The sequence below is a fragment of the Apaloderma vittatum genome, unplaced genomic scaffold, assembly GCF_000703405.1.
Source record: "Apaloderma vittatum isolate BGI_N311 unplaced genomic scaffold, ASM70340v1 scaffold2985, whole genome shotgun sequence".
Taxonomy (NCBI): Eukaryota; Metazoa; Chordata; class Aves; order Trogoniformes; family Trogonidae; genus Apaloderma; species Apaloderma vittatum.
This window is the reverse complement of record NW_009715300.1, coordinates 6394-33795: the sequence shown is the minus strand read 5'-3', so window position 1 is coordinate 33795 and position 27402 is coordinate 6394. Positions and strand designations below refer to the sequence as shown.

At 42.1% G+C, this 27402-nt stretch overlaps 1 protein-coding gene across 1 annotated transcript; it reads left to right on the top strand.

Annotated features, from left to right (window-relative positions):
• Positions 1–737: 737 nt before the first annotated feature.
• GCLC (glutamate-cysteine ligase, catalytic subunit) lies at positions 738–20074 on the top strand. Its single transcript, XM_009869064.1, has 15 exons — positions 738–908; positions 2179–2361; positions 4326–4439; positions 5183–5241; positions 5335–5471; positions 8585–8659; positions 9535–9651; positions 10519–10657; positions 11208–11320; positions 11984–12076; positions 12810–12914; positions 15687–15768; positions 15864–15967; positions 16070–16190; positions 19444–20074. The coding sequence occupies exons 1-15, from the start codon at positions 805–807 to the stop codon at positions 19647–19649; spliced, it is 1752 nt and encodes a 583-aa protein (XP_009867366.1). The 5' UTR covers positions 738–804; the 3' UTR covers positions 19650–20074.
• Positions 20075–27402: the final 7328 nt, after the last annotated feature.

Sequence of the window (27402 nt, the reverse complement as noted above, 5' to 3'; positions counted from 1 at the left end):
AGTTGGGGGTGCTGTCATTAGCAGCTCATTGGATTGGGTTCTCCACCACTGTGGCCACCAGGAGCGGGTCTGTGTGGCAGCCTGGGGCAGGGATAGGGACCAGGAGGCAGAGGTCCTGGGGACAAGGTACGCTGATGGACAGGAGGAGAAGAAAAGGTGGCAGCAAAACTGAATCAAGGAAGGGGTGGAAAGCCTGGGGATGTGCCAAGAGCTGGAGTGCGTTAATAGCAGGACTGATACTGTCTGTAACAGCCATGGGCTTTCCATGGTGCAAATGAGGCTCTGTCATGCTAGTCTTAAATAGCTCCAGCAAGTGATGGATGTAAATAGATGTCTTGTTTGTAGAATAAGTTTTTTGTTTGGCTTTTTTTCTTTGTTTGCTGTTAGAATTATTTTTGTCAGCAGCAGTGACTGTAACCTGTGGCATGACAGAGAGGTGTTTGTGGCTAGTAGCTTGTGTAGGTCTTTATGTTTTTTTTTTTTGTCTAAAAAATAATGAGGCGGCAAATACAAATTGAGGCATCTTTGCAAAATATCCACGATTGGATACGAATGGAAAAAATTTCAAGGCCAATTTCAAGGGAATTTAAATACTTTATTCAAGATGAAATAAACATGCAGCCATCTTCTGTGGTATTGTTTGCATTCATAGTTAGTGATGATTTTTAAGTTTCTGTCAAGGTCAGCCTTACATCCTTTTTTTTTTCCACTTGGTGCTTAAACTTATGTGCTAATGTGTTTGTGTGTGCACAAAATCTTACCATTTAATTGTTTTGGGTTTATTATTTATATTAGGTGGAATACATGCTAGTAAAATTCGACCATGAAAATAAGAAAGTGCGCTTGCTGCTCTGCGGTGAAGATGTTCTTCAAACACTGCAAGACAAGGGGGAGAAGGTAAACCCCAAGTGAGTAACCGTTTCCTGTTTTGTGTGGGTCTTTTTCCTTCTGTTATGGTACTGTACAGAACTTTGTAGACCTGGCTTAACTTCCACGTATACTGTCAGTAAAACTGTAAGCCACAGATACCAATATTTTCAGATAAAGCTGGGGTGCAGGAAGTGAAAGATCTTGAGCACACTTGCAGGCAGTCTGTGCGCCTTATGCGTTATAACTTGAAAAGGAAGATGTAAACAGTGAAGCCACAGAAGTTGCAGCTTTGGTATTTGTTTTATCCTTATCTTGTTTTGTGTCTGTATGTACACGGTAATCACGTACTACACCTCCCCTATCCCATAAAGCATGTGCATGTCTGCGCTCACCCCTGTATCCCTGACTACAGGAGCAAGTGAGGGCTCTGTAGGGAAGCCTGTTTGTAGGAACCCAAACACTTTTTGGCAGAACTAGAAAGGTAGGTGTAAAGACAGCAGGGCAGTTCTTCCCCATCCTGTCCCCTGGAGTTTTCAGGAATAACTGGGTCATAACACTACTTAAACTAGCCAGAGGAATGTGAATTGCCTTTTCTTTGATGGAAGCAGAGAAATGAGACCAAAGACAGCAAGGTTCTTTGGCTAAAGGGAGCCTGAAGCAGGTCACAGCCTACAGGAAGGTGGAGAAACTCTGCCATTGTGAAGAAAAGCTTTTGTGCCCAATTTGGGCCCATCCACTTCTTCCTTCCTATCTTAACCTTGTCTTCCAGCAAAGCTTCCGTGCCTGTCTCCCTCAGGAGAGGGACTATTGAAAGTGCAAGAAGGAATCCATTTGCTTTTAGGCACAAAACTGCTACTGCCAGAAGAGCAGTAGGGAAGATGTGGCTCTGCCTCTGGCAGAGTGAGCTCCATCAAGATGACATGGCTTCACAAGGGTGTTGCTCTTCAGGGGTGACTAGGTGCACTCAAATTCCATTTTGTTTTTAACCTAATTGATTTGTGCAACAAGAGCAGGTATTCACAAGTAGTAGGAAGAAGAAATTGAGCGTAACTTTTTCATTGCCTTGTGCTGTGGAAGCAGTTGAATGTTCTGTATGTACAGCAACGCTTCCTACTGCCAAACTCTGCCTCAGTTTCTTTCAACTGCCTCATGGTCATGAGATGCATTGAAAGGTATATTGTGTTCCTTTACTAAATAATCAACTTTAGATTTCTCTTGCAAGTTGCATTAATTTCTGAAATCCTTGCAAGTAATCCATCTTTTCTGAAGTTGTGGAAATATTTAAATGAAGATATTCTTTTATTATAGCCACCCAACACTCTGGCGACCAGAATATGGAAGCTATATGATTGAAGGGACGCCTGGGCAGCCATACGGGGGAACGATGTCTGAATTCAACACCGTGCAAGACAACATGAGGAAAAGACGACAGGAGGCTGCTTCTGTGCTCAAAGAAAATGAGGCTCTTTGCACTGTGACATCATTTCCAAGGTGAGGTGGTTGCTGAAGTGTAATGCTGTTTCTAATGCTCTCTTTAAGTGCTTTTTCTTCTTATTGCTTATAGCTAAGCTGTACAATGAAACCAAGCAAAATACAATTGAGGAAAAGTGCTTTGACTTCATGTTCTGGTTACGTTTCCTAACACATTTATTGCAGTGAGACAAACAAATAAGCACATTTTATATTTTTTTAGGTGCCTTCTAATCTGTTACGATTTTATATTAGGAGAGAGTACCTGAATATTTGTATCATAAAGCATTGTATGTAGAGTAGTCTGCCATCTTGAGCTGTTACGACAAATCATATATAAAAGGTTTCCCTTTGCCTGTTTTACAACCTTTGATCTTTATAAATAGCAGTTTTGCAAAACATGGCTAACCTGTTCTATTTTTTAACGCTACTGTTTCACCAAAGCGCATGCAATCTTCTTTTGGAGATGTGGAGTACGCAGTAAAACGATAATGTGATTATCCTGATAAAATGAAAACTTAAAACTTGTAATAGCATAGTTATTGAATCTAGAAAGGAGTGCATCTCTCCTGGGTTCATAACACCCTTACGAAGGGTAAATTTCCTCCTTTTTATTGTCACAAAGACACTCTTGAGGAAATTAAATCCAGAATGTATTTCATTACCTAGGAGAAACTGTACTTTGTGACCTTCCTTTCAAATGTAATTCTAAATAGAGGTCTTTTACTTTCATTCTAACTAGCCTGGTTAGTCAAATGAATAAAGATAGTTTTGCTTAAGATAGTAAAAAAAAAATGCAGTAGAAGAGAAGGAACTAGCCTTACTGGCTGATTTCTTGTATAGCACAGAATACAATGGCCATAAATTCTTTCTTAGAGAAGGAATGGTACGAAATATGACGTTGCATTGAAGTTAAGGTACCAAAAGCCTATGTTATACCCCATAAATACTTTTTTAAGAACACTCCCTTGACAAAATATGCTTCCTCTTCATAGGAGCTCTGGTAGATACCTTTACAGTAATCAGAGCTTATTTGAAGTCCAATGGTTAAGTAGTTCTCAACATGTTACAGAATTGGGTGGGGTTTTTGTCCTGCAACCTTACAAATGATGTAATTCAGTTAAGTTTGTATACACACATTTAAGACCCAACTCTAAAGGTAAAAGAGTTCTTCATCACATTGTACATACAGAGGAATGTTTTGTACAGCGCTATAGGAGCAATACATTTACCTTCAGTAAAAACCTGTAAATAATAAAATGTAGGGGTTTTGTTACTTGTGGATCATCTCAAACATAGTTTCATCCTTCAGAGATTGCTCTTCCAAAACTGTGTAGTTTCTTATTTCTGCCTTTTTGCTATCTTACCACTCAGGTCTCGTGTTGGTTTGGCCAACAGGCCGGTGGAGGTTCAAAAGGGGAAGGCTGTATTCTGATTTACTTGGTTAGGTACATCTTTCTAACAGGAGCAGGCTGTTGGGAGCAGAGCTGAATAAATACCTTCAGCACTGAACGTTAACCTGCATATGTGTACCCTCTAGAGGAACTGTTTAAGGCACAGAATGCAGCTGCGTGTCAGTATGAATGACAGGTCCTAATACACTAAAATGTGCATGTACTCTGCATAATACTGTGAGGTTTCCTGCTTCAGCCACTGCAAAGGTCCAATGTTTACTGTCCAATGGTTTATAAAAAAAGAAAAACAAACCAGTCTTTTAACCTTGACAGAAGCTGTTTGTTGGCAAGCACTGACCTTATTTTAATGGCATCTGGTTTTAGCCCTCTTTCAGGCAATTCCACATGCATAGGGAGCAGTCCTGAAAAGCACTTCAGAAATATTCATGGGAGTTTCAAGTTTCAAAAAAGAAAATAATCTCTTTTTTTTCCCCTTTGTCTGCTGGAATCCTAATCTCTGATGATCTGACCTTTTTAAAATCACAAGTCTATTTTCATTACAGCTTCGATCTCTATTGTTCTGTTACATAGGTTAGGGTGTCCTGGGTTTACACTGCCGGAATATAAGCCAACACCAGTAGAAGGAGGAGCTTCAAAATCCCTCTTTTTTCCAGATGAAGCCATCAATAAACATCCTAGATTTAGGTAAGAGTATTTAGGGACTGTGAGTGAGAAGCTGAATATTTTTCTGTGCCTAAAATCACAGGTATACCTAAAGCTCTTTGACGTTACTGAAATAGAGGTATGTGGCTAATTGCTGCAGGTACCACAAGGGGTGGTTGTGAGGACATGTATTTTCTGTCCAAGTGACTTAAACTGTTAAGATCAGGTAACTATATAGTAGCTCACACCATTATGGGGCAGAAAGTGTTGATTATGCTATGGAAAAATTGTTTCCAGTGTGAAATCCCTGGGCTAACCTCTTCTATCACAGTTAATGCAACTCTCGCTCAGGTGTGCCACAGCAGCGTCTCGGTGTACTCACGTAACTTGCCCAAGCTGCTGTGAAATGGAGCATGATGTCGAACTACTTGTATAGTTGTGAGAGGGGGTTTCACTGTGAGGTGAGAAATAGAAAATAATTTTATTGAAAAACTAAGCATGCCTCTTCACTTGTCATGTATTCTTCAGGTCAGTTGCCTTTTACGTCTGCCTGTTCTGTCAGCATAGTACTGTGAAGTCCATCAAAATAAGACTGAAGAAAAATTCAGTGTTGTATCTATTATAGTCTGTCTTGAACTAGGAGATGAAGTGTCCTGAAGGAAAATAAATAAATAGAAAGTTCCCATTCTGAAACGCTGAGAATTGCTGGGAAACCAACTGCAAAATCATTTGCATGAGGAGAAATTTTAAGGTGTTTCAGCAAACTTTTTTTTTTTTTGTTGTAGTACACTGACCAGAAACATTCGGCACCGAAGGGGAGAGAAGGTTGTGATAAATGTACCAAGTGAGTAAATTTAAACTTTTTTTTTTTTCCGTTTTCAAAATGATTATTCAATCCAATGCTCTGGGTTACTGAGTACCTCCATTTTCCACACAGTATTTAAAGACAAGAACACGCCTTCCCCATTTATCGAAACGTTTCCTAATGACGATGGAGAAGCGGCGAAGGCAGCCAAGCCAGACTATATCTACATGGATGCTATGGGGTTTGGAATGGGAAACTGTTGTCTTCAGGTAGAATGCATCTGCTTTCAAGATATTCCTGAATGTTGTCTTCCCTAAGTTCTTCCCTTTTTAAGACTCGTTTGATGTCTAATTTCTCTAGCTTAATTCAGCTGATGCATTTTCAGAGCGGCAACAAGGGGAATGAAACAATCTTATACCTGGTAATCTAGTCTTAAAATCCAGGCTTGCTTGCACTATGTTTATTTTCTGCTAATACTCAGTTGTAATTGGATGCCTTGCTGAACGGGTTTCCTGAATCAATCAAAACCCATTTGATCAAGCACCTGCTTCTGGACGTCTAGCACCTTTCAGGTGTGAAAGATCACCTTCACTGTAGTTGCCTTTCAGGCATGACTAAAGGACAATGTGTGAATGGATACTGAGCTGTCTTGTATGAGTGAAGGGGTTTTTTTGGTTACTCATTTTGTTGTGTTTTTTTTTTCTTCTTCCCTGTTCTTAAAACAGCAAAAGCAGAGAGTGATAATAAGTCTTTGGAATATTTTTTTAAAAATAAGTAGCTTTCTTCTTCTGTGTAATTCTATTTTATTTACAAACAGCATGAACTCCTGTATAAAAATTTCTCAAATGTTTTTAACTATCTGCTAAGAAGTCTTCTCACTGTTTAAATCCAGGTGCTGTATCTTGGGAATGCTTTAATCCTTTCAGTATGTGTTTTAAATGTCTCTCTGTCACAGTAACCTGATGCTAACAGCTGATGCTGTAGGTAGTAGTGACATATTTGACTGTTGATAAAATTCACCTGTTGCTGTGGTTGGTCTTGGAAGCAGAGCTAGGAGGAGAGTGGTGTTAAGTCTCTCAGGGATTAAAGGAAATTCCCCAAGGTCATCTTGTTTCACAGCAGTGGCAGAAATAAACCCATTCAAAGCGCTTCCCATTTGAGACTGAGAAATTACAAAAGCCAAATAAATGTTCTTGACAGTAGCTAAATATGTTTTCATGTCGTTAAGGGTAAACAAGGGAGAGTCTCATGAAGTATTAAAGTCTACATAATGCTGTGTGTTTTTACAAGATGTTAAATTTGATCTGGTCTGTTTTGTTCCATCTCTTTCTTATTTAAGACCCGTAAAAGAAATAACAGCCTCAGTGTTCAGTCATTGTGTGAACTCATTTAAAAATAGATTAAATTCCTTTTTAAGGAATACCATTTTAACTTTACTATTTCCCATTCTTGTAATCAGTGATCAAACTCAGCAGCCTTTCAGTCATTCAGGAGAATGAAAAATAAGGCTGGCAGGAGCTATAAGCAGCTGCTTGTGTATTGACTGATAGTTCTTGATAATGGGCTAGAAGAAAACATGTATTCCCCACCTGTTTTCTGTACGGTAATTTGTAGTATGCATACATCCTTTTAGTTTCTCTTTTCTTCACTGATCTACAGCTTGGTTTGATACATTTCCAAGGTCAAAAATAATGTCCTGATGAGCTGGGCTGGGACAGCTGGCAGCAATGGTGAGGTGGGAGGTGCTGCCCCTGGCCCTGGTCCTTCTGAGCCTTCACATCCCAGTGTCTGCCCAGCGTTGTGCTCCGGGCCGCTGCTTTCCGTGGTCCTTGCAGTTCTGTACCCATCCTCTGGAGAAGGCTGCTGTCCCCTTGTCCTCTGTAATGGGATGTTTGGCTAGAAACCAGGTTGAATCCCACATTTAATGTGATTTGCAATAACCATTAGAGGGAAGGGAAGGCAGGTATCGCTGTGTCTCAGGGGAAAGGGTGTAGGTGTCTTGTTCCTGCCCCAGGGTGGGCTCCCTGGTGCTGGAAAGCCAGAATTAGTGAGATGAGAAATCATACTTAGCCGCTTCTCTGATAACCACTTGAATGATAGTCACTCTACTGCACACCCTTTTTCTAACTTGGGATGTTTTAATGAACGTTTACTGCAGATTTAAAAAGACAAAAACAAACACAGATCCCAAATTCCTCCTTCTCCCTCTACCCCACTCCCCTAAAAAACCAATAAAAATTCTACTCGCCAGTAAATGCAGGAATTATTGGGGGGTTTTCTTGGTTGGTTTGGGGGTTTTTTTCTAAGGTTTACTTGGGCTTGGATTGGGCTTCAGTGGCAGACTGAGAAAACCTGTGTTTTGTGGGACTCTAATCCATGGAAGAGGAAGATCAGTGTTCAGCTGGCCTTCTTAAGGACAGCAAGCAGGCATGGTGATTTAAAGCTGAACCTGTTGTGCAGTGTTAGGACAGGGGTACACTCCCATCTGAGTTTTCCTCTGATCTATGAATATATAAACTGTGAAGGAGGAGAGTGGCTTTTAATGTTTAGTGTCTCTTAACAGTTGTGAGGTGATTGATCCCCCTCTGCATTTTTATAGTGCATAAGGTGTCGGGTTTGGGAAGTCTGGAGGGTAAGGTCTGCTACTAGAAACAGTGTCTCATGTTTGATGCTGCTCTGAGCAAATGTCACCAAAAGTTGTAAAAAAAAATAATAAAAATCTGTATTTTCTAGGAGCCTCTGTGTGGTAGGGCTTCCACATCATTAACGGCTTCTGCAAATAACATTCCTTTTCCATCTTGTGCTGTGTCTTGGCCTCTAATACAGGCAAAACTGGACATGTACAAAAATTACAGTAGACACAAAGACACTTAGTTTTTGCAGTCTTGCGGGATCAAACAAAGGTGTCTTGAAATGTTCTTTACAACAAGATTAGCTGTTACATAAAGCAAATGTCACCTCTACAATAGTTTGAGTCTTGTTTTAACTAAGTAGGTTCCTGGCTTGTTTCCTGAAGGTGCATTACAGACCCATGTGTACTGTAGATGTTGACTCAGTTTTCTTTGGTTCTGGCAAGCGTTTGCATATTCAGTCTCACAGCTGAAGTGTTGTGGTCTGAAATCTTCTAATGACCATGGAAATGGTGTGGAAAGAAGCTTGTGGTATAAATGCTGTTGATAGATGGGGCAAAAATCTGTCCAAGATTGAGGGAGGGGGGAACCCTGCCCAAAAAACCCCACCTAAAATCAACCAACAAAAAAACCCCCAACTTAAAATTCTTGGTATTTAAATTAGTATTATATCATTGATTCTAAATCTAGAAAGCTTATGCTTGCAAATACAATTGTAGAAATTGTGGTAGCAGTTGTACTTCTTCCAACAGGTAACATTCCAGGCTTGCAGCATTTCTGAAGCAAGGTATCTCTATGATCAGCTAGCTACGATCTGTCCCATTGTGGTAAGTAATGAACTTCCATCACATCAGCTCTTTGTTGTGTGAAAGCCATTACAATTAAAAAAAAATCAAAATTAAAAAAAAAAACTTGAATGTTACTCACAAATTTGGTTCTCTGGGAGAAGTGTCAGTCTCTTGCTAGGTCTTCACATGAGTCGTGTGATTTATTTAATGTGCAAATGACATCACAAAACATATTACATCCATTTCTTCTCTGCCCTCCTTCCCACATGCACAACACACTTGTTAAATAGCTGTAGAAATACATTTGGGGCAATTTTTTTACAAAAGCAAGACACATTCAATCCTTAAAACAACTTTTCAGCTTTGGTCTGGTGTTACAGAAGGCTTCAGCTTAAGTTGTTTAAATCTGTTCCTTTTGTAAGCATGTGGTCATAAACAGCTGGTCATAACAGGTGTTATAAAGTGTTGATCTGGTCTAGGTGGTGAGCAGGTCCTGCTCCAAGCAGTGTTCCAGCTGTGTTGGGAAGGTGCTTGGCCAAGCAAAAATGAACCAAATGAAACAGTTGCCAGGTGATCTTTTTGAAGTTTGGAAGCATGCAAGCACAATACTTGCTGATCTTTCACAAAATTGCTTCTGCCTGTCTTATCTTTGTGTTTGGTAAATGTTGATCTGTAGAGGTGGTACATTTGGAGAGCATCAGCTGCCGCTTCTGTAGTGCTCACCCTTGATCTAGGCATTTTCTGGAGATAGGAGTTGAGAGTTTTGTGGCTGTGTGGGCTTCAGCTGTACATTAAACTGGAGTAGATACTTCGGGTACTTCTAGGCCAGCAAGTTTCCTTTCTGGTGCGGTTGTGTTTTGCCTTTGGTTCATTAGCTTGTGCTTTGTTTTCATATCATGTTCTTTTACTTTTAGATGGCGTTGAGTGCTGCATCTCCATTCTATAGGGGCTACGTGTCTGATATTGACTGTCGCTGGGGAGTAATCTCTGCATCTGTAGATGATCGAACGCGAGAAGAGAGAGGGCTAGAGGTAGGTAATGTTAGGTAGCAGACATCTGGGGTTTTTCAGGCAAAAAAGTTGAATCTCCTTTAGCATCAAATTCTCATTGTGCTCATCCATAATGAGAGAACATGGTATTCCTTGTGGTAAATCTTATATAGGAGAGATGGTATAAACATTTGCCTTGGTTGTAGAGTTTATATTAGCAAATACATATTTTTGGTCAGGTATGGAATCTCAGTAGAACTCCACTCACTCCTGCAGAGCTTGCTGAAAAGGTCCCCCTGGGATGAAACCTCCTAGCCTGTGCTTGAGCCCAGAAAGCAAAAATTGCTTTGGATTAATAACAGATGCTGCCAAGTAGTAGTATAATCTAGAACTCTGTGAAAAGAGCAAGTTATCAGAACTTGAGTTTAAGGAGTTCCTCTAAGGAGAAATCGGCCTTCAAAGCACTTAAAAACTATAGAAAATTTAAAAAAAGAATTTTTAAAAAATCTAGTTGAAGTATTTCTTGAACTGTCCGTTTTAAGAGTGTCTCTAGCAACGTGCGCATAGTGAAATTATATTGATATATGTTGCAATAGGTATAATAATGTTTTCCAAGCACTTGAGGTAATGGTATATTACACCAGGAAAATAGTTCTAGTTTTAGAGCATTCTAGTCCATGCATGATGACTGGGTTTTTTTGCTCAGATATATGCATCTGCAAACAAAATAGTCATAATTCCAGGATCTCTGTTAAGCCTATTTAAGACTCATGCTTTGAGTCATTTTAATTGAGACTGTAGGGTTTCTTTTAAACAGGATAATAATTCTCACATAATTGTCATTAGTGAGCAGAACTTAGGTAACGTTGTTAACAAGCTGTTAAAATATTGTATTCTTAAATTATATAGCCACTGAAGAACAACCATTATAGAATCAGTAAATCCAGATATGATTCCATAGACAGTTATCTATCTGAATGTGGTGAGAAATACAATGACATTGATTTGACAATAGACAAAGATATCTACGAGCACCTAATTAAGGAAGGTAAGTGTTTGCTTCATTATGAGCAGGTTAAGAATTGTGCTTGCAGTGTGTGGGGACATTTTATGGTTTTTTTTCTTGTTTTTTTTCAATCCTTGTGCATCCCTCGGAGTGACTCCTACTCAGGAGGTATCTGTGTGATGTGGTCTTGAGAGTTGTTTGTTTGTTGTTGGTTGTTTGGTTTTTTTTAAAAATACTCATTTGTAATTCCAGCTTGAGGTGCTCAGTATTTGATGCGCTAATATTTTATCTTTGTGGAAAGAGAACTACTTCAGGAAACGTGGCACAGGGGTGCATCAGAAAACAGGAAGAATGACAGCCACACCAGAATTCAGCTGTCATTTCCAAACAAGAACCTGTTCGTTGTTTTGTTTGGTTTTTTTTCCTCTAATCATTTCCTTCCTTCCTGAAGTCATCGTTTGAACTTTTAACAGGATGTGGTGGGTTGAGATAGCATAGCGGAGTTGGAATTTTTTAAGTCTTGTAAAAGAAATTGTTTCCTAGAGCTTGCTTTGCTCTGTGTGAATCGTTTTTCTGAATTTTCATTTTGTAGGTATCGACCACCTTTTGGCACAGCATATTGCACACCTGTTCATTCGAGACCCGTTGACTTTGTTTGAGGAGAAAATACATCTAGATGACGCAAATGAATCTGACCATTTTGAGGTTGTGTCTGGTTTAGACGAATTTAATATATGCATAACTTTGCTTATTCTTTGTAGTTCTGCTTAACCGAAGGATGAGTATATTAGCTAAAATTTTTTTTCACCTTTATTTTTCACTTCAACTAGTTATTTAGGATATAACTTTGCAGTTATAAGCATAGTTATTCTTTATATCGTTTATTTAGGAGAATGTGATGGCTTATACTTGAAATCCAATAAAATACGAAGAGCCCAAACTATAGCTATGTAAATAAGTATTTTGGGGAACTGGCTAGTTTTACCGCTTCCTAAAAAGTGTTTGGAACGACACTTAAGGATAGATGACTGTCGTGCTGTTTATGAAATAATAGCTATGGTAATATTAGGTATTTTAAGTTTGAGATGCATCAACTCCTCTAAAAAACCCCCTCGGCTAAATCTCAGCCCTCTAGTATCTCATACATAGACTTTCTCATGCTATTTTGTTTGAAGATTAACATTTGCTCCTAGGATGGGTAGTTACACTAAGGTTTTTAGGAAGTCATGCCACTTTGGAAGCACTTCTCTAACATGATGAACTCTGCCACAGAAAATATTAGGGTTCTAGTTACCTGCTTATTTTTCTTTGATTATATTATAGAATTGTGCATATCTTCATTGTAACATTATTTCACGCTTTTTGCAGAATATTCAGTCTACGAACTGGCAGACGATGAGGTTTAAGCCACCTCCTCCAAATTCAGATATTGGATGGAGAGTGGAGTTCAGACCTATGGAGGTAAGGAATGCATCAGTCTGCACAAAAGCACGTTTCTTTTTCAGTGGAAAAGTACCAGGCGTTCTGCCATCCCGAATCAAACCCTTCTTGCTTGTGCCGTGTCTCCTCCCCTCTGCACTGCTTAGACGCAAGTGAAGTGGACAGCAACGGTTAATCAGACATGGGCTGTGGGAATGTATCTGACAGGAGAATCCAGCGCAGCACAGCAAAGCATGCTAATGGATTTGGGGTGATGGGGAGAGGAATTAGGCTTGGATTATAACAACGGTAAACAAAGCCCCATTTAGCTTCCATGGACCGTATTCCTCCAGTACTTTTCCTGGGACTGAACAATTCCACCGTCATTGTTCCATTTTTCACAAGTGCTTTTATTCTATAGCTGAGCTCTCCAAATTTAATCCCATTAAAAGGGAAATGTAATGCTATTACACATTTGTAATTACACAGAGAGCCTGAAGGTGCAGGTTATTAGATAGTCTTTTGAAACGCGAGTTTATTTTGACATTGGATTAAGGGGTTCCGTTTGTTGAAGTGTGTGCATGTATTGTGCATTTGAAGTCGCTGCTGATGATTCCAGCTCATGCATCACCATCTCCGCTGGTAAAGCGTGTGTGAATACAGGTACCAATGTGAACCTTCATGCCAAGCTGTTATAAACTCCCCCAGATATTTATCTACTTCTATGAGTGTGTTCCCACTAAAGTAATTTAATCTCTCATACTTCCATGTCTAGGTCCAGTTAACGGACTTTGAAAACTCTGCGTATGTTGTGTTTGTGGTATTGCTAACCAGAGTGATTCTGTCATATAAGCTGGATTTTCTCATTCCTTTGTCCAAGGTAGGTGTGAAAGATCACATCTGTTAGAGCTAAACACAATGTGTTTGCATCTAGTCTGATTTTTATCCTTTGTGAGCAAGGAGCTAATATTTGTGCGCTTACAGAACAGTTGTTTTTATCTTTCAGTCAGTTTTCATCCGTACCAGTACTTTGAATCCATTTCAATTCTGCAGTATTAAACAAATATTTTACTGCTGTCTGATGGGATTAAGCTTATAGACAAATACTGTGGGAATTTCTGTGGTGCCTAACAATGTCTGAGCACTGCAGAAATGTTGAGAAATACCATCGTCACAAGACTTGGTTGAGACTGGAGAAGGGCATGCTTCCACCGTTGTTATATGTGGGAAAAAATAACCTGTGGAGGTCAAAATAAAAACTTCAGATATTTATTTTAACTTGGCTGTTGCCTATGTCTCTGTTCTTATTCTCTGTTTTGTTTATATCAGTTGGAGAGAAAAAGGAGGAGTTAAGCACACTTCACCTTCCACAGTATTTGAGTGAAAACAAATATTGTTGATTCTGCTCACAACCATGACTTGTGTTTGGACAGACCAGCCATGCAAAATGTTTTTGGGGTTTTTTTGCCTTAATCTTATCCTCACGATTTTTGAACTGTTTTTGGGTGAAACTGTCTTTCTGTGTCTTCTTTCTGAGGCACCTGACCAGAAAATATCTTTTTAAATGGATAGCCCTGCAGTGTTATAGTTAACTTTGAAAAAAGACTTGTAGTGCAAAAGGCTTTTGGCAGACTGTATACTAGAAAACACTGCCAGCGCCAGCTACAGCATAGCAGTAGTATCCTGCAGTTTATCATAATGCTTTTAATTAAAACAGAGAAAAATAACAAAGTTGTAAATTAACAGTAATCATGCCATACAGTTAGTGTGGTTTCTAAAAGGAGAAGTTTCTCTTGCTGATGTCAGGGAGTGCAGAATTCAGAAATAGTGCAGCAAGTTAACACTAACAGTGCGAAATTACATTATTACTTGGAATGTCTCAAAAGTGCAAAATTTTTTAACTAACACATACTAGTTAAGGCTGAAAAAGAGGTCAGGTGCTGAAAGAAACTGGACAGATTTGGGGGCTGGGGGAGCATAGAATTGCTTGAGCTTGCCAAGCAGTTTGGCAGGTAATGCAGCGGAGTTGCACAACCGTTGGTAAGCCTGCCTCTTTCAAGTAAAATAATACGGGTTTGTGGGGCTAATCTCACACTAATCTTTGCTGTCTCGTTGAGTGTAGTTGTACTCCCGTCAGCTAGCACCGGAGTTCTTTTCAAACTTTCAAAACAGCCTGTTGTGTAAATAGGTTTCATAATATAGAATGAACAAAAACAGCCTTTTGAAAACAAAAGCTTTAAAAGGTAAAAAGTGAACATTTTTGCATGAGTATTAAGTAAAGGTCAAAAAAGAATTTGTCAACTCATATCCCTTCTTCTGAAGCCAATGTTCGAAAAGCTCTGCAACCTTAATTCCCTGAGAATCACAGAATTATTGAGGCTGGAAAATACCTCCGAGATCATCAACACCACCATGTTGACAAGACCACAACACTAAGTGCCACATCCAGCCTCTCCTTAAACACCTCCAGGGACGGTGACTCCACCACTTCCCTGGGCAGTGCATCCCAGTGCCTGAGCACCCTCTCCATGAGGAAGTGCTGCCCGAGATCCAACCCAAACCTGCCCTGACGCAGTTTCAGGCTGTGCCCTCTCGTCCTGTCACTGGTTGCCCGGCAGAAGAGCCTGACCCCCACCTGACTGCACCCTCCCTTCAGGCAGTTGTAGAGAGTGAGAAGGTGCCCCCTGAGTCTCCTCTTCTCCAGGCTAAACATCCCCAGCTTCCTCAGCCTCTCCTCACAGGACTTTCCCTCCAGTCCCTTCCCCAGCCTCATTGCTCTCCTCTGGACCCGCTCCAGCCCCTCAGGGTCTTTCTTGCAGTGAGGGGCCCAGCCCTGCACAAAGGGCTCGAGGTGAGGCCTCACCAGGGCTGAGCACAGGGGCAGAATCACATCCCTGCTCCTGCTGGCCATGCTGTTCCTGACACAAGCCAGGGTGCCATTGGCGTTCTGGGCCACCTGGGCACACTGCTGGCTCAACATACAGACCACAGAACTTCAGCAAAATCTTCCATCCAGAAAGACAGGGCAATTCTTATGTCAACTGCAGAGCATCTGCACAGTGCTTTGTAGTTTGTAGACTTTTTGAGAAGTCTGCAGTTTAGAACTTCTTTACTGGCAGTAAAGTTTACTAGTTTATCCAAGAGATGTTTGTGTATGGAATAGGTACAGTCACCATACGAAGTTACTGGGATTCTGTTTCTGAAAAGTTAATACAGTAGTAACTCTCCTAAAGACTTAAGTGATTTTCTTAATAAAAGCAGCAAGCTATGGCTAGGGAAATGACAATTTTCTTCTGTACTAATGGAAATGGCATCTAAATATGCAAAGAAATCTACCAGATGGGGTGCAGCCTTTTAATCACAGCTGTTTCTATGTTTTTCACCAAAACTTAAAAGATTAGGGAAGCATGTTCTAACATAATGCCATTTTTCTGATGGAGACCTAAATTCATAGAACATCATCTATCTCATTGTGGTTTTACATGGGACCCCTGAAGAATGAAGTAAAATTTATCTCCACAGCTTGGCTTTATGTGACAAAATAATAAGAAACCTAGTCGATGTTTCAACTTAATGAGACCAAAATGTGAGGGTCTGGGAAAATCCGCATTTTCTAAAATGTAACAAATTTCTAAAATACTTACTTTGCCAGGTGGATGAAAACATGAAGATGGCCCAGAAAAGAGATGCTGTCCGGCAGGGAATGTTTTACTTCAGAAAAGACATCTGCAAAGGTATCCCAGCCAAGAAATCTGTGTAACACTATTGCAGATGCTTAGTTCATCTTGAGCCTTCTGACTTCTCTCATTTCCCTTTGTCACCCGTGAAGGTGGAAACGCTGTCGTGGATGGATGTGGCTCGGCACAGAACGGGACAGGCACCGACACGGAGGAGTACACCTTAATGAGCATTGATACGATTATCAATGGGAAGGTCATAGCCTCTTCTACCCGGATCACACAACTTTTCCTCTCTGTTCCACCCTCCCACAACCAGATCGAACGTGTTTTATGCTGACTCTGTTTTCTTCCACAGGAAGGAGTCTTTCCTGGTTTGATCCCAATTTTGAATTCCTATCTTGAAAACATGGAAGTGGATGTGGACACAAGGTGCACCATCCTAAACTACCTGAAGCTAATAAAAAAGAGAGCATCTGGTATGTTTCACACTTTTGGATATTGGTTTCCTGGCATTTTTCTGCTTAGTAATTGGGCTGTTCTCTAGTTTTCAGTTGGGTAAAACTGGTGGCAGCTGTGATCCCTTTCAGAACTTAAATTAGGAGTAGTTAATACAGTTACCCTACCCTCTAAGCTGTAATTGTATGTTCAATCCCAGCTTTCTCTTTTCAGCATCACTTATTGGTTTCCTGGCATTTTTCTGCTTAGTAATTGGGCTGTTCTCTAGTTTTCAGTTGGGTAAAACTGGTGGCAGCTGTGATCCCTTTCAGAACTTAAATTAGGAGTAGTTAATACAGTTACCCTACCCAGGGGTAGGCATCACTTAACTGCTGTTTATACCAGCATTATCATCCACTTTGTAGTAGTTTGCACATACACTAATCCCCTTTGCCTGTCACTTGAGTGTTGTAAAAATATGTGAGGCTGGGTCTGATAGCCTGGTGTTAGTGGTGTGACTCCAAAGCGTGCTGCTCCAAAGCATTTTTAAGTCAAAATTCTGGTATGCTAGAGCATGAGACCTTTAGCTCCCTGACAAGAACCCTTCTGTAAGGAGCAAAAATCCTTCAAGGCGGAGAAAACCAGGCTCTTCCCCGTCTTCCTCATGCTGCAGTGTTTTCGAAGATGGGCAGTGTAATGAATCTTTATGTTCCTTTAAAAATGCAGCAGTGTAACAAGTAAAGCATGCAGGATAAATTTAATTCAGAGCTTTAGAACTGGGTGTGTAGCATAGTCTGCAGCAGCTTTATAGCTTTCTATCTGCAAATCTGTTGTATGCTTGGCCTGCTGTAAATTTACCTAGACAGTTAATTTTAGTCTCATAAGATACTGGGGTTTTTTCCTCCCCAATTTAAAGTGTTGCATTCCTTTTTAGTTCTTAAAAATTGCTGTAGAAGCTTCTAGGTAAAGACCTTTTTTAAGCTGAGGTGGAAATCAGGATTTTTGCTTGGTAATTCAGTACTTCGCAATAGTAACAAGTTTTAATTAATTACAACTTTCACCATAAGTGTTCTTTCCTAAGGCTGCTTGTTTGTTAGGAGAGTTCTGTCCCTCAGGCACTATAGACAGGGATTTGATGGATTTGATGCTTGGGTTAATTGAGAGAGAGAAGAGAAACTGGCAGGAAGAAAATGTCTGAGACACATCAGCCTTCAAAATACCAGCTCTTTCAAAATATTCCACTGTCTGCTGTGGGTTTTTTTCCATTCAGCAAAATGCTACGGAAAGAAACAGGGAATGCATAGAGGTGTTTTCCTAAGAGCTCATGACCTGGGCTTGACCCGCTGTATCAAATGTTCCCCTTCCAAAGAACAGCTTTGCTACCTGGTGCGATGTCGCAGGCATTGCGAGCATCAGCTTGTGTAGTCACACAGACCTAAAAGGTATGAGAGTGATGTGGATAGGGTCTAGGGTTTATATCTTTAGTCTGATGAACTGAAATGATTTCTAAATGGTGCTTCTTAAGAACCAGAGTTCACAGAATAAAAAGCACTAGGTGGTGTATTTCTGTGCCGTGATGTTTCTCAGTTGTGAGCTTTGTTATATTCCAGTCTACTCTCAAATCAAATGTTCATGAAGTGCAGCCTGACTGGCATGAGACATGTCCACAAAGAGTGCCAGTTTTTCAGGTTTCTCTCGTCAAGTGGTGAACACGTAGCGCTCACTGAGAGTTAACTGCTTGCATCTTGGCTGCTGTGGCTTTAACCTTGCCCTGAGATAGTTCATCTGTGCTTCATTTGCATCCTCTCTTGCGGCACAGCTAGGCATTGCCTTCACTGGTCTTTGTCTAGTTCGTGTGTGACTGCCACCACTCAGACTACAGATTTGCCAGGCAAGTAGCAGCTCCTGACCACCACCAAATATTAATGAAAGCAGTGTTACTCATTCCCACTCGGTCCCCATGTGTTGCCTGGTCTAGTCGAGAGGTGACGTCCCTGCCCATGACAGGGAGGTTGGATTAAATGATCTCTAAGGTGCCTTGCAGCCCAGGCCATTCTGTGATTCCTGGCTGTCAGTGGTGTCGGCAGTTTCTCAGCCGAAGGTGGTGCAAGGATCATGGTGCTTGATGACAGTTCACAAACGATTATTTCCATCATTGTCTTGCCCTTCTTGAAGCAGTTACACTTTTGGCCCCAGTTTTATTCTGCATTTTGAATGTTTAAATACTCTTCCCGTTTATTTCATGACACACCTTCTAGTTCCTGCATTGTGGGACAGTGTTGCTTTACTCGTTTCTCATCAATGTTCATGTTTGCGAACTTGTCAAATATATTGTCACTTCCAAACTTGCGGTCCCTTTGCATGTCCTTGCTTGGAAGTTGTCCCACACCTTTTGTCGGTCTTGTGGCGCCTTTTCCCCGGGTGTTCCTGGAGATCTGCCTGCTGAGTTCATGGTGAAGGTGCTGCCGATTGACACCGCTGTGGGTGTACGGAGGCTGGGGAGCGACTGGGCTGCCTGACCACTAGATGTCTGTGTTGGTGTGAGCTGGGCTGCTCTCCTGTGTCCTCCCACCCTGATCAGGCCTGCAGAGGCTTTTAGTCCAAAAATGTGTCCTTTTTTTATGCTGTGCTCCTCTGCTGGCTCAACTGGTTTTCATGCAGAGCCCTTGCTTCTCATTGGTTTGAGAAAGTTTTCATGTGAGTTTTTAGTTTCTTCAAAAAATAATTATTCTTGGATATTTTTTTCCTGCCCTCTTCTTATACAGATATGTAAATTCTGGCCTCATTTCTTTAAAACATGACTTGTGGTTTTGGGGGGGACATTTTTATTTCTAATAACCTTTTTTTATTCTGCTTTTGTTTCCTGTATTTTTTGAATTTTTCCTGATTTGTGTTTGTGTACCTCTGTTCAGAACCGCTGATGAGAGATCTTTAAACAGTCCTGGACGCTTTTTACTCTTCATTTGTGTGTTCCTTCTGGCTTTAACTAACTTGATTCATAGAATCATAAAATGCATTGAGTTGGAAGGGACCTTTAAAGGTCATCTGGTCCAACCCTCATTCCTCTTGCTTGTTCTAATATTCTTAAACCAAAGATTTCCATAGTGGAAGCCCTTGGAGCCAGTGTCCAGCTGCTACCTCACAGGGATGCAGGTCTCCTGCAGTTGGTGGGTGCCACGTGATGACCCTGTATTTGATGACACTTTCTCACGAAAGCCTGGATGTAGAACTTTAGGTGTTGTACGGCTAAATTAGATGTATAAACTGTGAAATTTGACTTCCCCTTGCCCGCAGGAGAACTGATGACAGTTGCTCGATGGATGAGGGAATTCGTCGCGCAACATCCGGACTACAAGCAAGACAGCGTGATAACCGATGAGATGAATTACAGCCTTATTTGGAAATGCAACCAAATCGCACAAGGCCAGGCAGAGTGTCCTGAACTATTGGGGGTAGGATTTAATAAGAAACAGAGTGGAAGCAAAACTGGCTCTTTGTAATGAATGAATGTTTCTTAAATAATAGAAAGCTTAAGCCTTTTAGGGAAGCACTAGCAAAGATACTGTGAATCTGATACAGTTTCATGGTGTGAAGACCAAAACAGGGATACTGCACTATAAAATGGGCCAATCTGCCTAAATATTCGTTTAAGGCATCCTAAAGTGGGCATATTCTTATTGTTAAGGTTTATACAACATACATGTAAATAGTAAAGTATTTTTATGATTAACATCAATGTATTTTAATAACACTGTATCTAAACTTATTGTGAATTAGCTTGTAACTTTTTTATGCTTATTCTAGAAAGAAAAATCGTCCTAAACAGCTTTGTAAATGTAATGGTACTTGTATATTATATGCATTCCAGTTACTGAATGTTTACTGTAATTTTTTTAACCTGGAATGTGCTAAGTAATCTACCTTATTGTGTAAGAAAAAGAAAAAGCCTTCTGGACATACCTGAATCAAAGATACTTCTTCCTCCATTTGGGTTTTGAAAATATGTAAGAACAGACAAATGCATGTGTTAATCTTTACAGCGTTTTCTCAGTTGCCACAAAACCTGCATCTGCTCCTAAACTGTAAAATGTGGAGGAACAGATCTGTGTTTATTCAGATAACCTGCCTGATTCCTGATAACTGTAGTTTTAGGAAAGGTCTGCTATATTTGTATATAAGCTGCCTTTCCTGGAAAACAAAACAAAACAAAACCAAACGTGACTTCTCCCAGGTGCATCGTTATTTTTTCCCCTCTGAAGTAAATTTGTTGTGGTTCAGAAGTTTGTCAGATAATTTAACAGAAAAGCAGTAACAGGGAAAAGGTGAAAAAGAAGGGGAAAGGGGAGCTGAACAAATGAAGTTCTCTTTACAAAGGAACCAGAGAGAATTGACCTGGACTGCAGCACTCCTTAAATGCTGTTTCTTTCACATCGCTGCTGTTCCCACAGTCAACAGTAACTGCAGCACAAAACCAAGGACCTGTTGATTCTTCCTAAAAGTTGAGTTTCTCATTTGTCATTTATTATTATAAATAATTTTGCCAGCATGTTTATTTCCTATAAGGTACTTTTATGTAGATAGCTGAGGTACCTACATAGCTCTAGGTATGGGCAACTTAATTCCCTCTAGCAAATGGTTACAAAGGAATCGTGGAATGCACTAATCCGTTGATTTGGCAGCCAGTGCTGGGAGTGACTGTAAAGTATTTAAAATTTAGCCATTGCAACTGTAAATAAAGCAAACTTAAGGGGCCTTTTTTGATTCAGCTTCTCTAACAGTGAATTGCGTTATGGGTAGATTATGCAGAGCTTAATGCAAGCATATAGAAATACCTGAGGTGTAATGATTTTTTAAAAAAGGAACTAACGGAGAAACCACAATGAACAGGTGCACTAAGAAGAAGCTTTTATGTACTGACATTAGACTTTGTTCTGTGTTCGCAAGTGTGCTCTAGAGAATAAAAAGAATGATTTTTTGGTTTTCTGCGGTGGTGAATTTGTTTTTAAACACGATGTAGGCATATGCTAATTTAGTTTCTGTAATAAGGAAATAAAAATAAAATTTGCAGTATGCGTTGGTCACTTGCATGACTTGAACCCACATTTTCAAATCCAAAAAAGGAAGAGTTGATTACCTGGCTAGGACAGCTCATCCAGACTTGCTTTGCTCACAGTGAAGCCTCTCAGGGCTAATGACAAGTGGTCAGTTACTCCTGCAACACAGAAGTCATGGAAGGGTCTGTCTGACTGTGCAGCATTAGCTGCTACGCTTAGAAGACCTCTAAAAGAACACAGAATGATTTCCTGATGATACTGCATAAATATGTGTCCTTTCTCCCTTTTAAATTGACATTAAATCACCTTTCTGGGCTAGTAGGTGGCTACCATCCTTAAGCGAGAGCAAACTTTGTCGTGATGCATAAAAGCTATGGTTGGAAGTTTCCCGCGTGAGTTCTTGTATGCGTGTTTTCAAAAGAACGGGAAAGATCAAACACAAAGCTGCTGCTTGTTTGTTGAGGTGTCCATGGCTGCGGTATCTAAGCGGCTTACGTTCCCCAGCCAAAGACTTCAGGTATGTGCTCCAGCCTGTTCTTGATGGCTCTCGCAGAGGGCAAACTGGAGCGGCTGGGGGGAAGGGCAAGCCTCCACTAGTTTTGAACATACTGTAGAGGTGGCTCTGTGGTATCTGCACCCGCTCCGCGGTGGTGAAGCAATTCCCAGGCTGAGCTTCAAGCTCTGGCTGACGTTTAGCAGAGAACATGAGAAACTCCCTTGGGATATGAATTCAGGATTTTTGGTCCTGCAGTCACAAAGTACTTTCATTGAAATAACGACCTTTCCAACAGCCATGTGAGCAGAGGGAGGGGAAGAAGCACCAAACACTTGAGGTGAAATGTGACTGATTCCTTGCCCAAAGAACTGAGTAATGGATCCTGTTACTGCTAATGTTCTGGCCCCAGTTCAACACCAGTAATCTGCTTTGTGCCTTCCACTTGATTATCAGCTACAAGATCCTGTTATGATTTCCAGAGGTCTCAATGCCATAAACAATGCTCTGATGTCCAATTTTCTCTCAAGAATCAGAAACTTATTTGACTATAAGCCTCTTTATTTCTGGATTATTTTAGCCCTGCTTTTTATCATGCCTAAATTTTCAAAATGTGTCTCCTTTTGTGTGCGCACAGAGCCGAGCGACCAGTTTGTCTTTCTGGGAGTGGTGCAACAAGAGCTTCGTACAGTCCTTTGGTCCTGCAAAAGCAACCTGACCTCTGTGAAACAAGCATGGTGCAGCTTGTACAAGCTGCCTTGAAAAATGATCTTTTGTTTGCAGTCATTTTGTTTTATGTTTTTAGTGGTTTATACTTGATTTGCAGGTGTGGCATTGTAGCAAATTTGAGAGAGGCCTCCCACTAACATGGGAAGCTGGTCGTGGGAGCAGTGGCAGCTGAGGTTGTTTCAGCAGCTCTCGGGATGGTGGGATGGTGGGGTTACAGCAGAGAAAGGTTACTGCAATCTATTCCTAAGAGCCAGGCCCTTCCTTCTGTCTCTTAAGGATAAACATCAACATATGTGCATGCAAAAATACAATCTTAAGGATGTTCCCTAGTCCGGGAGAGCAGGTGAGGCGACAGAAATGCAGTACTTGCCCTTGCTGCAGCAGGTATCAGAAGATGACTCTTGACTGTAATGCTGGGCAGTGCGAGAACTCGTGATTTATAGAAGAATAGAAAAAAAAAGTTGCAATTTGAGCATTATAGCAGAAGCCCTGGGTCTCTTGAAGTCTGAAAGTCCTGATAGTTCATTGGTATTTTCTTGAAGCAGCTTTAGAGAGAACATTTGTAAATGGTGAACTTTGTGATGCGTGTACTTGTGCGCAGATGGAGGAGGGGGACAGTGTGGCTCCCGGGGTGGGCAGGCGTCGGAGTAGGAAGTTCTATGACTCTTCTCGTGAGAGCCAAACCAAACCAATCTACGCAGCATTGTCAGCCTGGCTGTGTAACCTCTGCTGTGCCCCTTAAGTGAAAGACACCAGAGCGTGTGCAAAGGAGAGCGTTTTACAGGATTGAGATCTAGTTCAAATTAAAGGAGAGCTGATCTGCAATGTCTCCTGCCTGTAACCCTGAACCACTAGCACCGAAAGGAGTCAGGGGCCCCAGTTTTACTGCTGAGGACGATGCCATATGGTATGATGGGGACATCCCTGGGGTCAGCTGTCCCAGCTGTGTTCCCTCCTGACCTCTTGCCCACTGTCAGCCTGCTGGCTGGGTGGCAGAGTGGGAAACAGCAACGGCCTCCATGCTGTGCAAGCACTGCTCAGCCCCAGTGTGTTGTCAGCACCGTTAGCCAGGCCTGCACAGCACCGCATCGCGCGTGCCAAGGCAGGGTGAGGCTGTTTCAGCCAGAGTATTCCACAGCAGCCCGGTTACTTCACAGCTGCCTCATCTGTCCTGATGCAGTCATCTGCACAGCCTCACTGTAAGAAGATGGGATATTGGGTTTCCCCCCTCTGACTGTGCATGCTTAATATATTCTCTCTCAGGACCCATTGTGCTGCAAATTAAGAATTGCAGTGTCCTCAGTGTGCAGAAGATGAGGTGGGAGCTGATGCTGGCAGTCCTGGGTAATATACCCAGGGGAAAGTGGTGCTTAGCCTTTTCTTATGTAAAACAGCATATAACCAAGTTATCAACAGGTTCTCAGTACAAGAAAGACATGGACCTGTTGGATCAGATCCAGAGGAGGCTGCAAAAATGATGAGAGTGATGGAGCACCTCTCCGATGAGGAAGGGCTGAGAGAGTTGGGGCTGAAAAAGAGAAGGCTCCGGGGAGACCTTAATGGCGGCCTTTCAGTACATAAAGGGGCCCTACAGGCAAGGCGGGGACAATCTTTTATCAGGGCCTGTTGCCATAGGACCAGGGGTAACTGTTCTAAACTAAAAAAGTGAGTAGATTTAGACGGGATAATAAAGAAGAAATTTGTTACCACAAGGGTGGTGAAACAATGGAACAAGTTGCGCAGAGAGTTGGTAGAAGCCCCATCCCTGGAAACATTCAAGGTCAGGTTGGATGGGGCTCTGAGGCAACCTGATCTAATTAAAGATGTCCCTGCTCACTGCAGGGAAGTTGGACTAGATGACCTTCAAAGGTGCCTATTCTATGAAAATATTGTACTAACACCAAATAAGTGAAATGCCCCACAACATCATGAGATAGCAAAGTGCTTTCCAAATTCTGCTCAAGAAATGAGGAAGGAGGAAGGGGCAATGAAGCAAAAGGAAATAGAAATGCTTGTTTAAGGTTACGTAGTATCAAAGAAGTGAAAATCCATCTGCAAACCCTCCTGAACCATGGGCTGGCAGTGGCAGAAGTGGTGGAAAGATTTGGTGATGGATGGGACCAACTTCAGAGGGAAGCAAGGAAAGCCACGGCTGCTTAAAAGTCTAGACAGCTAGAGATCCAGGGGTTGCAGATGGCAACTTTAAAGCAATAATCCCCAATAAGAGCATCCAACCTCAGGATTTCTCTGGGTTTGATCCAGCCTGTTCTCCCCCTTTGTGCAGCGCTCCCCATAGCAAGTGTAATTGCAACAGGGATTTCCATTGTTTTTTCCGTCATTTCATTTAGGGAAAAAATTAAAGTACTGTGTTTTCTTTTGAAGGCCACAATTCCTTTCTGTGTTGGGTAAAACAGCTTGGTGATTCTCAAATCCCTGTGATTGTCACAGCGTCACTTTTACTGACTGCTACAGGCCAGTGCCAAGATCTCCCTGGATTCTGTTGTGCAGGTTGCTTGCCCTTGGTGCTTCTCCACAGCAGTTCCTGTGGCCATTGAGCAAAGCCCCGGAGGTGGCAGCAGCAGAACTCAACTCATACCTTTCCCTGCCACTGCTGCTAAGACCCACAAAACTCTGCTCCACTCTGCTCTTCCCCAGAGTCTTGAAGTTGAATATGAATTATTAAGACCAAGCTGCAGTGTCCCAAGCTTCTGGTCACAGATCATCCTTCTTTTCTGCTACATAAAATTTTATGCAATATAATGCACTATTGTGCCTCAGTGAACTTATCTCTCTTCCTCTCATGGGCAATTTTCTGGTTCCTTTAAGGTGGCCACTATATTTTGAATTTACTCCTGGGGTCCTTCTGAGCTCGAGGAAAACAGCAGCAGGCACGCCAGTAGAGCTTCAGTAACTTCTGTGGGTACTAGGACCCCACTAACCGATGGGTTTAGAGCTAGCAGCAGTCTGCAGAGCCTAGTAAAAAAGACATTTGAAGCTAGCATTTAAAGCAGGAACACCATATGTAATTTTGCGGTGGGTTGACCCTGGCTGGATGCCAGGTGCCCACCAAAGTTGCTCTGTCACTCCCCTCCTCAGCTGGACAGGGGAGAGGAAATATAGTAAAAGACTCATGGGCCAAAATAAGGTCAGGGAGAGATCACTCAGCAATTACTGAAACAGGAAAAACAGACTCAACTTGGGGAAAATTAATTTAATAGCAATCAAATCAGTATAGGATAATGAGAAATAAAAATGAATTCTTAAACTGCCTTCCCCCCACCCCTCCCTTCTTCCCAGGCTCAACCTCACTCCTGATTTCTCCATCTCCTCCCCCGAGTGGTGCAGGGGGCTGGAGAATGAGGGCTGTGATCAACTCATCATGTTGTCTCTGCTGCTCCTTATTCCTCAGTGGGAGGACTCCTCACATTCTTCCTCTTGTCCAACACAGGATCCCTCCCAAGTGAAACAGTCCGCCTCAAACTTCTGCAATGTCAGTCCTTTCTGCAGGCTACAGTTCTTCATGAACTGCTCCAGTGTGGGTCCCCTTCATGGGGTGCAGTCCTTCAGGAGCATACAGTTCCAGCGCGAGTCCCCTGTGGGGTCACAAGTCCTGCCAGCAAAGCTGCTCTGCTGTGGCCTCCTCTCTCCACAGGGCCACAGGTCCTGCCAGGAGCCTGCTCCAGTGTGGGCTTCTCAGGCATCCTTCAGGCATCCACCTGCTCTGGCATGCCCCTGCCCCGGCCCGGGGCCCTCCACTGACTGCAGCTGGACATTGCTCCACTGCTAACCTCTATGGGCTGCAGAGGTCAGCCTGCTGCAGCAACGTCTTTGCCACCAGCTGCAGGGCAATCTCTGCTCCAGGCACCTGGAGCATCTCCTCCCCCTCCTTCTTCACTGACCTCGGTGTCTGCAGAGTTGTTGATCTCACATATTCTCACTCCTCTCTCTGGCTGTAATTGTGCCATAACTTTTTTCCCATCTTCTCGATGGGAACAACACGCAAGGTGCGGCCTCACCAGTGCTGAGTACAGGGGGACAATCACCTCCCTTCTTCTGCTGGTCACAAAATTTCCAATACAAGCCAGGATGCCGTTGGCCTTCTTGGCCACCTGGGCACACTGCTGGCTTCATGTTCAGCCACCTGTTGACAAGAACCCCCAGGTCCCTTTCTGCCAGACAGCTTTCCAGCCACACTTCCCCAAGCCTGTAGCATTGCGTGGTGGTGTTGTGGCCCAAGTGCAGGACCTGGCACTTGGCCTTGTTGAAGCTCATACCATTAACGTTGGCCCATCAATCCAATCTATCCAAATCTCTCTGTAGGGCCTCCCTACCCTTGTGCAGATCAACACGTCCACCTAACCTGGCGTCGTCTGCAAACTTACTGATGATACACTCTATGTCCTTATCAAGATCATCAATAAAGAGGTTAAAACAGAAATGGTCCCAATACTGAGCCCTGAGGAGCACCACTTCTGGATGTTTCTAGGTCCTCCTTGCTGCTATACCACTGTCCTGAACAGAAATAACATGGTCTCGACTAGCACCACACTTTGGTGGAGCCGTTGGCAGCAGCCTCATTGAGCACCCCACAGCCGAGGGACTCCTGCTGCCTGCACCACACTCATCCTGCCATCCCCATTGCAAGGGCTGGCACATGGGGGGGGCAGCATCTCGTCTCCCTGTAAACAACAGAATATCTCTCCAGCAGAAAAGTGTAACTGGCCTTACATGCCGACTACGAATTGCACAACTGGGTGAAATCCTACGGCTTATGTTAAGCAAGAAATGGCTCTATTTTCTAAGTCAACCTTAGAAAACAGTCTAACAGTCTGTTAGTTTAGCCCTTGAATTTAGTTATGTACCTCAAAGATATTCTGAAAGCTACCCCTGTTAAATGACCTAAAGGGAGAGCTGTAATCCTATCGGCAGTAAGAATGTAAAAAAGATCCCAGTGTAGCAAAGTGACGATAATACCCA